The 9,515-nt window shown below is 39.0% G+C and overlaps 1 protein-coding gene across 1 annotated transcript; it reads left to right on the top strand.

Moving 5' to 3' along the window:
• Positions 1–390: 390 nt before the first annotated feature.
• LOC116521662 (vomeronasal type-2 receptor 26-like) lies at positions 391–7,474 on the top strand. The gene is made up of 5 exons (XM_032236320.1): positions 391–687; positions 2,592–2,672; positions 5,417–5,644; positions 6,225–6,351; positions 6,573–7,474. Exons 1-5 carry the CDS (start codon positions 391–393, stop codon positions 7,472–7,474), a joined length of 1,635 nt encoding a protein of 544 aa, XP_032092211.1.
• The last annotated feature ends 2,041 nt before the right edge of the window (positions 7,475–9,515 follow it).

Raw genomic sequence — 9,515 nt, 5'->3', positions numbered from 1 at the left:
CAGCAAATGTGTTATTTTGCTTCTATGTGTTCTAACAAAGAGTAAAACTGATTTATCTTGGTTTTTCATATTTATTAAGAATCTAAAGGATAGAAGTTAACAAGTGACAAAGTGTGTTGTTGGTACATTCTTGTGATGGAAAAGGAACAAGATTAAATGACTGTCCATTCAGGCAGAAGAATTCTTGCTCATTTTCAAAGGGTTGATATGCATGGTTCTCCTCTGTTGTTATTTGATATTGTGAGCATGATGTGAAAAGGACAAAGTTTCTTTAAGTAAAAATCTAAAGTTAAATACCGCTGCAAATTGCTGAAATTACATACATTATTTATACTTGGTTTGCTTCTTTTTCTGGCATAATGATGTGCATTTATGCATTCCGATTTCAGAATGATCAGCAAAGACTACCAACATATTCTTTCACTGTATTTTGCCATTCATGAGATCAACAAGAACATTAAGCTGTTACCCAACACTACTCTAGAAGTGGAGATTTTTGAGCATAGTTTTGTAATAAATTTTGCCATTCGGAACATTCTAAAATTTCTTTTTTTAAAGCAAGGGAATGCCTTGAATTACAATTGTGTCAGAAGGATGAAAAGCAAGCTCTGGGATGTCATTGGTGGCCTCACATCTCACAGCTCTATCCACATAGCTCACATTTTGAACATCTACAAAATTCCACAGGTAGGAGAACTTTTCCACAGGACAGCTTGTGAAATCATCAGTCTCAGTGAATTAAACTAAACTTCTTGTGCTATCTTGAACAGTTATTTTAATGTTTTAATTTAAAAAAAATGAAATCAACTTCAGGGGGAAAAATACAAAAATCTACATAAAGCAGAGGATAGAAACCCTTAGACATTTTGGATTCTAAGCTCAGGAACCTTCCCTAGGGTTGATGAAGGAATAAATTGTGTGTCAAGTCAAAATATTTTTAAGATACCAGGTTGCGTAGAAGAAATGATGACAGAATGAGAAAGTATAATGAAGAAATGATAAATGAATTAGTAATACAAACAAAATGGCCATTTATTAAAAAAATGTTTAGAAAGCACCATATTGGATATACAGTAGATGGGTGATGGAATTAAGTTAAAAATATTAAATATTATTTTTTGCATCTTGTTCTTCTCTGGAGTAGTCATTCAGTATATAAGGTACCATATTTGACCTTAACTCTTTCACCTAAGGAAGAGCTATTTTTCCCCACTTATTACATAATGCTAATGTCCAAGCTACCCAGAGTCACTAGATATGAGATGGTAGGAAATAAATTTCAATAGATAGACAGATGATTGATTGATTGATTGATTGATTGATAGATACAGGGCGGGGCATAACCTTTTCCTAGGGGGTCACAGCAAGATCGACAGCAGTTTACAACTTCCGCGACACCTCATTTTAAAGCCCATAAAAAACTGAATTGAATGAGCTATTAAATGTTAAATTTGCTTTAAGAATGGCTGGAAAATTCGATTCGGAAGAACAAAGGATCATTGACAGAATAAAATGCATTGCCTTTCGAGAGGCTCGCGATGCTGGAGCGACGTTTATCAATCGAAAATGGATTGCAAACAAATTGAAACGTCATCCGGATTGGGTTACTGATAATTGGAACAAAACAGCCCAAGAATGTTTCACAAAATTTGGAGAAGGGCGTCCTCTGCAACTGTCCCAAGAAAACAAAGCCATCATTGCAACTGGCAGTCGCAAACAACGAAAAGGAAACCGAAAAGTGGCCCAAGAAATCCTTCAAATTCGTGGAAAACGAATGACGTCTGGCCGGGAAATTCGCCAGATCTCAATCCGGCAGAGAACATTGGGGCCATAATTAAGGATGAAGTGGAAGCTCTGATGATTCAGGAGCAAGGTCAAAATCGATATTCGGTTGAAACTTTGAGAATGAATTTGGAAACTGTGTTGAAAAATCTGGAAAATCGAACGGAACTGTTTGAAGATTTGTTGTGTTCTTATCCACCTCGTTTGAATGCTGTTCGAAGGGCTAATGGTGGTCATACTGACTATTAAATCGTGTCAATAAACTCAGTTTTTGATGGGCTTTCGAATGGTGTATGAATTATTTGTGTTGTTATTACAAGTGTTGCTGTGACCCCCTAGGAAAAGGTTATGCCCCGCCCTGTAGATAGATAGATAGATAGATAGATAGATAGATAGATAGATAGATAGATAGATAGATAGATAGATATTTGAAGTTGTGAAGGATGACGGACATTTGTTTCTAAATCTCAATTATCTTCAGTTAATTGAGGAGTCAGGTGAACAGAAATGATGGAAACTAAGGTCTAAAACTTTTCCTTGTTCTGAAGAGAAACATACATTTTGAAGTGCTCCTCTTAGGAAGGTTGTGATCTGGTTCTTCCATTTAAAGCTTGATGGAAATTTTTGGGATTTTTCTAATTTAATCATAATCTTTTTTTTCACATTTTTTTAAAAAAATTGTTACAAACTTCAAAATCTCAATCATAATCTTATAGTAGAATTCAAAATTCTGCCGAAGATGGAAAAGATCCATGTTCTTCAGAAAAGGATTCTCAATTTAAATTTTCATGCATGTTTCTTCCAAACAGCTCAGTTATGGCTCATTGGACCCAGCCCTGAGTGATAAAATGCAGTTCCCGTCCTACTTCAGTCTGGTTCCCAATGAACATGTACAATATGAGGGGATTGTTCATTTACTGAAGCATTTTGGATGGAACTGGATTGGTTTTTTAATATCAGACAATGAAAGTGGGGAAGCTTTTCTTCGAAATCTCCAACCCAAGCTCTTGAAGAATGATGTTTGCATTGCTTTGAGGAAATTGATCCCAGTCATCCAAACTCTCAAATTAGGTGAAGAATTTTTTGACCGACTACAAGACATAGCGTTTGCTATTTTATTATCTACAACGAATGTGTTCCTTCTTTCTGGAGATGTGCAATCCATGGTCAGTTTACAGATGATTCTACGAGTGACTGAATCAATGAATTGGCCAATGGATCGCAGAGTGTGGGTCATAACTTCTCAGTTCAATATCACTGCTGTTTACTTGGCGCAGAACAGATTTCCAGCACAATTCTTGAATGGTTCCTTATTTTTCTCACTGCACACAAACACGGTCCCAAGATTTCAGGAGTTTTTTGAAAAAATGAACCCTTATTTTGATACGTTTCCTATTCTTGATTGGTTCTGGGCAACTGCATTTCATTGCACCATACCTCCCTATAACAAAGGAAGAAGACACTGCACTGGGAAAGAAGAATTGGGGAAACTCCATGGCTCTTTGTTTGAAATGAGCATGTCTGGAGAGAGCTACAATATCTACAATGGGGTGCATTCTGCAGCACATGCCCTGCATGCCATGTATTCCACAAGAGGAAATTCAGCTTTTCTGAGAAACCGGAATAGAGAAACTCTCTGGGATGTCCAGCCCTGGCAAGTAGGTTATTTCTCTTCTCTCTCTTAACCCTGTTTAAGGACCGAAGAGGATGAGGTGGAAACAGCAATATGAAGCCTTTGCAATTGGTCAATTGATCGACCAATCATTTGCTATCAGGTCAAGGCTGACTCTTAGGAATCACCAAGAACAATTTCTCTCCATGATGACTTGTTTAAAGATGATCCGGTCTACACAATGGTACACTCTTTGCCAACATAACTCTAAAAGTATGTGGGAAGATAGGGCCAAGAGATGCTGCCTAGAGAACAGGCAGTTAGAGACAATTCCCTCTCTATCAAGTTTCCAGTCTAAAGACTTAAGGAGGGTTAACAACTTCTCTAAATGTATTCCATAATTCTGTTGCTTCTCTATCAATGAAGTTTAGGACTTTAAAGCAATCCCTGAAATTCTACTTGAAAATGGTGGGTATATACCAGTAGTGGCAATTTCAAAATTTTTTAGAACCTCTTCTGTGGGTGTGGCCGGATTTGTGGGAGTGGCTTGCTGGCCATGTGACCTGGTGGGAGTGGCTTGTCAGCCATGTGACCGAGTGAAAGTGGATTGGCAGTCATGTGACTGGGCGTGGCCAACTTGTAAAATGTGGTGAAACTCACTTAACAATGCTCTTGCTTAGCAACCAAAATGTTGGCTCCAAAACGCTGGCATTTGAAGCATGCAAGTCTTAAAGCCCTTGCACCCCTAACCCTTTAGAAAAAAAACCCCAAGGATGTTCAAACTTAACTGCTTTAAGACTTGTGGACTTCAACTCCCAGAATTCCTCCTCCAGTCATGTTGGCTCAGGAACTCTGGCATTGAAGTGTGCAAGTCTTAAAGCTGTCAAGTTACAAGACCCTTGCTTCCCTAACACTTTAGGGGAAAAAAAACCAGGGGTGTTCAAACTTGACAGCTTTAAGACTTTAAGGTTTAGATAGGACTCTTAGAGAGTGGGGCGGCAATTGGTGAGCCAGCCAATCAGTGAGCGGCGGGCAGAGCAAGCGTGGTGCGGACGGGAGGGGAGGGAGCTGGAACCGGTTCTAAACAGCATGGTAGATTTGTGGAACCTCTTCTATAGAAGAGGTTAGAAGTGGCAGGAATCCACCCCTGGTATATACTGTATGCTTCAGATTACAGTATATGTTGTGGATGCTGTTGTTTTAGTTTTAAAGTCCTATGATTTGCCTTAATTTACACAATTTCCTATTTGAATTATTGCAATCTAGATACATCGTATGCTTTATAGCTTTCCTTTCAAGAAGTTCAAGAGTTCATATATTTATTTTAAAAAGTACCAGCCCAAAGAAGTTTAAAAGAGAGTTCTGCAGTAGTGCGATTAAAGTACAAGAACTGTACAGAAGTGGGGAAGTGTAGGTGAAAATCTATGTTGCCGAATCTTTTTAAATAAATCATGTCCTTCGTCTTAACTTTCTCAGGACTTTTAGCCATTGTTCTGTATTGCCCAATATTCTTCTCACATTTATAATCAAGAGAAATTTGAGAGTTTGCTTTATCAGAACCTTTCCTTTCAAACACAAATTTGAGTTCATTGAAAATATATGTGCATGTAGAAAACTTATACAAACGGGCCAATTTTACTGTAATTTTGCATTTCTCTTGCATAGAAATGTAGATCATGTCAGCCATTTTAATATTTTTTCATTTTTTTAAAAAGAGAGGAAGTGCAGGTAAAAATGTATGCATTGAATCCTCTTAATAAATGCTTAGGTTTTTAGATATTGTCCTATATCATCTATTATTTTTCTAACATTGATGATCAACAAAAATTTGGGGAGACTGCCTTTTGAGAATCGTTATTTTCAAACTTAAATTTGTGTTCATTGCAAAAAATATGCATAGCTACTAATCTCAATTTCATCAGAGTCCAAGGGTCAAGGATCTCCACTTCACTAAGGGAATACAGTATTAACTCATCTTTTGGTTTCTGATCTAATCTTGTTTATATTCCTCCCTCAATCCAGCTTCCTCACTTTCTTAGACACATCCGTTTTAATAACAGTGCAGGTGATGAAATTTTTTTTGATGACAAGGGAAACTTTGACCCCAGATACGATATCCAGAACCTGGTAACATTCCATAATAATTCCTTCCAAAGAGTCCAAATTGGAAGAATGGACGCCAGAGCCCCTGATGGGAAAAAGTTCATCATTAAGGAAGATGCCATTCATTGGCATCACAAATTTGAGAAGGTGGGACATTTGTGTATATTTTAATATGGCAGAATTGCACCTTTTGGAGGAAAACATTTTTGTTTCTTGATTAGAAAATCCAAAAGTGAAGAGTATTTTTTTTACTGTTTTATTTGTTTTATTTATATCACTTTCCATTTCTGTCAGAGTGAATGATTTTGGGTATCCACATATTTGTTATTATATTCATCACAATAATAATAATATAAATATATATTAATATTATAGCAATAATACCTAACATCTTCATCAGCAAATAAATTCTCTCCACATTAACTTTTCCTTTTTTAATATCTCCTCATTTCTATCTTCTGTTTTTATTGTCCAACCATGGATAAAATACATTCCACAAAATATTCAGTTTCTTCTTTGTCCTTAACCATAAGCATTAATCTGTCCATTTCTGTGTATTGTAGTATTTTCTTAATTACATTCCCATCTGACATGTCTATATTCAGATTTCTTGAGCTCAAAAAAAGATTTCTCACTCCCTGAACTTCGTAAACTAATACACTATAAATAAGGTTATGTATTTCCAAAAACTATTATTAAATTCCACAAAAAATTCATTTTTTTCTAGGTACCTCCTCATTCCAGATGTGTTGAGAGCTGCCACCAGGGATTCATGAAAGTCGTTCAAGAAGAGGCACAAATTTGTTGCTACACTTGCACCAAGTGCTCCGAAGGAAGAATTTCATTTCAAATTGGCAAGTAAAAAAAAAATTATACGGTGTGGGAATGGATTTTGCTATTTTACCCTGAGTGGGGCCAGGAGATATGCTAGAATAGTTTATTGCTAAGGATTAGCACTACTATGTAAGTGGAATAGGGTATGTGAATATCTTCAACAGAAATGGTTTCTCTAAATAAGATTTGCAAAATGTTCCAAATGGTTGGAAATGATAAAAACCTTCTCCATGTATTTCAGATGCAGACCAATGTGAGAGGTGCCCAAAAGATCAGTATGCAAATGCAGGAAGAGAGCAGTGTCTTCCCAAAACTTTCAGTTATTTATCCTACAGTGAACCCTTGGGAGTCACACTGACTTCCTTGACTCTTTTCTTTTCAGGAATCCTCATTTTAGTGGCAGTGACTTTCATTCTGCACTGGGACACCCCCATTGTCAAAGCCAACAACAGGAACATCACATGCATCCTTCTTTCCTCTCTCCTGCTTTGTTTTCTCTGCTCACTGCTATTTATTGGCTGGCCAGGGGAGGTAACTTGCTTTCTCAGGCAAACAATATTTGGCACAGTTTTCTCCATTTCTGTCTCCTGCATCTTGGCCAAAACCATCACGGTGGTTCTGGCCTTCATGGCCTCTAAGCCAGGAAACCAGATGAGGAAGTGGTTAGGAAGAAGACTGGCAGGATCCATCATTGTCATCTGCTCCTTCATTCAAGTTGTTATCTGTGTAGTGTGGTGGACCACATTTTCTCCATTCCCTGAGTTTGACATGCAATCCCAGATGGATAAGATCATTGTGCAATGTAACGAAGGTGCTGATTTCATGTTTTATATCGTGCTGAGCTATTTGGGACTTCTGGCCAGTATCAGTTTCACCGTGGCTTTTTTTGCCAGGAAATTGCCAGATACCTTTAATGAAGCCAAGCTGATCACCTTCAGTATGCTTGTGTTTTGCAGCATTTGGGTGTCCTTCATCCCAGCTTATCTTAGCACCAAAGGGAAATATATGGTGGCTGTGGAGATCTTCTCCATCTTGGCCTCTACTGCAGGTCTACTGGGTTGCATCTTTCTCCCCAAGTGCTACATTATTCTCCTGAAGCCACATCTAAACACAAAAGAACATTTGTCCAAGAGAACGGTTTAATTTCTATAAGCACATAGCATCAGACAGCATTTTCCTGAATCATCCAAAGGGGAAATCTGAAGAATTCAATGTGGCAGCTACAACTGTGAAATAAAAACTTTTATGCCTTTACTGTGTGCTTCATATGTGTGGTACATTTTATAAAGTACAGGACTTTGAACGCTCACTCACAACTTCTATCTTCCTCTTTAAAAAGCAAATAAATGAGTAAATGCCTCTGCTGGTGATTAAACGTCATTGAAAGCACACTATTCAATTGTTCCTCTTTTAATGTTGAAATGGATATACCACTACATTCCATGTCTGCAACATTTGATTATTGCTTTATTATTTCACCAGACATTTTCCTTAGAGCCTAAACTCTAGACCCGGATTGGCAAACCTATGGCACGTGTGTGGAGCCATTTGTCAGGAGACGTGAGGCGTTGCCCTGTCAGCTGGCCAGCGTGCATGTGTGTGCTGGCCAGCTGAATTCAGCCTTTTTAAAAGCCATTTTTTCCATCCCCAGGCTCCAGAGGAGTGGATTTATTACATTTATATGCCGTCCTTTTCCCCAAAGGGGATTATAGGATCCTGGGGAGGGTAAAAAAAGCCTTCCCCCAGAGGCCCTCTGGAGGCTTCAGGAGCTTCCCTGAAGTCCCCAGAATGCAAAAAACCAGCCCTATAGGCAAACCGGAAGTTCAGGAACAGACTTCCGGTTTGCTTGTAGGGTCGTTTAAGCCCTCCAGAGATTTTAGGGACCTTTAGGGGGCTTCCGTGAAGCCTCTGGAGGACTAAAAGTGACCCTATGAGCAAATTGGAAGTCACTTCCAGGTCCTTGAAGCCTCTGAAAGGCTTCTGGGGGGCAGGGGAGGCTGTTTTTGCCCTCCCCAGGTTCCTGTAAAGCCTCTGGAGCCTGGGGAAGGTGAAAAAAGCATGCAAAAAATGGGGGGGTGCGCCTCATGTGCGCATGTGTACGGGGAGTGTCGCACATTGCATTATGGGTGCATCACACCCATGCACAACTCCGCTGCGCATCCCCCCTTTTGGCACACAAGCCAAAAAAGTTTTGCCATCGCTGGTCTAGATCTTCCCAGGAATTTATATACAATTGCTTTATTTAATTCCTAGAAACATAAAATAAAATCCAAAATTATTTTGATTTGGTCATTTCCTGTTTCCTTCCTGCTGAGCCTGCAAGTCCAATCTTCCTTCTTTGCTCCTCAGTGTTCTTCCTCACATGGTGTCTACAAAGTCTTTTACAGTTCCTGCAGCAGAGGTGGTATTCAGCAGGCTCTTACCACTTTTGGAGAACCAGTGGTGGAAATTTTGAGTAGTTTGGAGAACCAGTAAATACCACCTCTGACTCCATCTATTCTCTGCCACCCGAGTCCCACCTCATCGGGAGTGAATGGAGATTTTACAGTATCCTTCCCCTGCCATGCCCACCAAGCTATGCCACATAGCCATGCCCACAAAACCAGTAATAATTTTTTTTTAATCCCACTACTGTCCTGCAGGCTTTCTCGGGAGAAGCAGTTGGCCAGAACACGTCTTTTTGGTTTCCTCTTTGCTCAAGAAACTTCACAGAATCAGGTACACCACCTTATCATGATTCCAACTTTGGAAGCATCTATGCTAACATAACTGTTCTTTGGGCAATTCCTGAAAGGCATTATTTGTCCTATAGTAATCAAAACAACTATGTTTCACCTCTATGAAACATGGTGGCAGGAAGTGGCTATGCTTAGTTTAAGGAAAAGAAGGACTAGGGGAGACATGATAGCAGTGATCCAATATCTCAGGGGCTGCCACAAAGAAGAGGGAGTCAAACTATTCTCCAAGCACCTGAGGGTAGAACAAGAAGCAATGGGTGGGAACTAATCAAGGAGAGATCCAATCTAGAACTAAGGAGAAATTTCCTGACAGAACAATTAATCAGTGGAATGACTTGCCTCTGAAAGTTGTGGCTGAAGTTCTTTAACCAGAGATTGGATGACCATTTGTCTAAAACGGTATAAGGTTTTTTTTGCCTGAGCAGGGGGTTCAACTGGAAGACCTC

This window comes from Thamnophis elegans, chromosome Z, assembly GCF_009769535.1.
Source record: "Thamnophis elegans isolate rThaEle1 chromosome Z, rThaEle1.pri, whole genome shotgun sequence".
Classification (NCBI taxonomy): Eukaryota; Metazoa; Chordata; class Lepidosauria; order Squamata; family Colubridae; genus Thamnophis; species Thamnophis elegans.
This window is presented reverse-complemented; position numbering and strand designations above follow the sequence as displayed.

Bases quoted from the DNA above. Each gene is read 5' to 3' on its own strand.
- LOC116521662 (XM_032236320.1), top strand. From the start codon at position 391: ATGATCAGCAAAGACTACCAACATATTCTTTCACTGTATTTTGCCATT. The intron at 2,673-5,416 runs GTACAATATGAG...CCCTCAATCCAG, and splicing joins GTCTGGTTCCCAATGAACAT to CTTCCTCACTTTCTTAGACA. The intron at 5,645-6,224 runs GTGGGACATTTG...ATTTTTTTCTAG, and splicing joins GGCATCACAAATTTGAGAAG to GTACCTCCTCATTCCAGATG.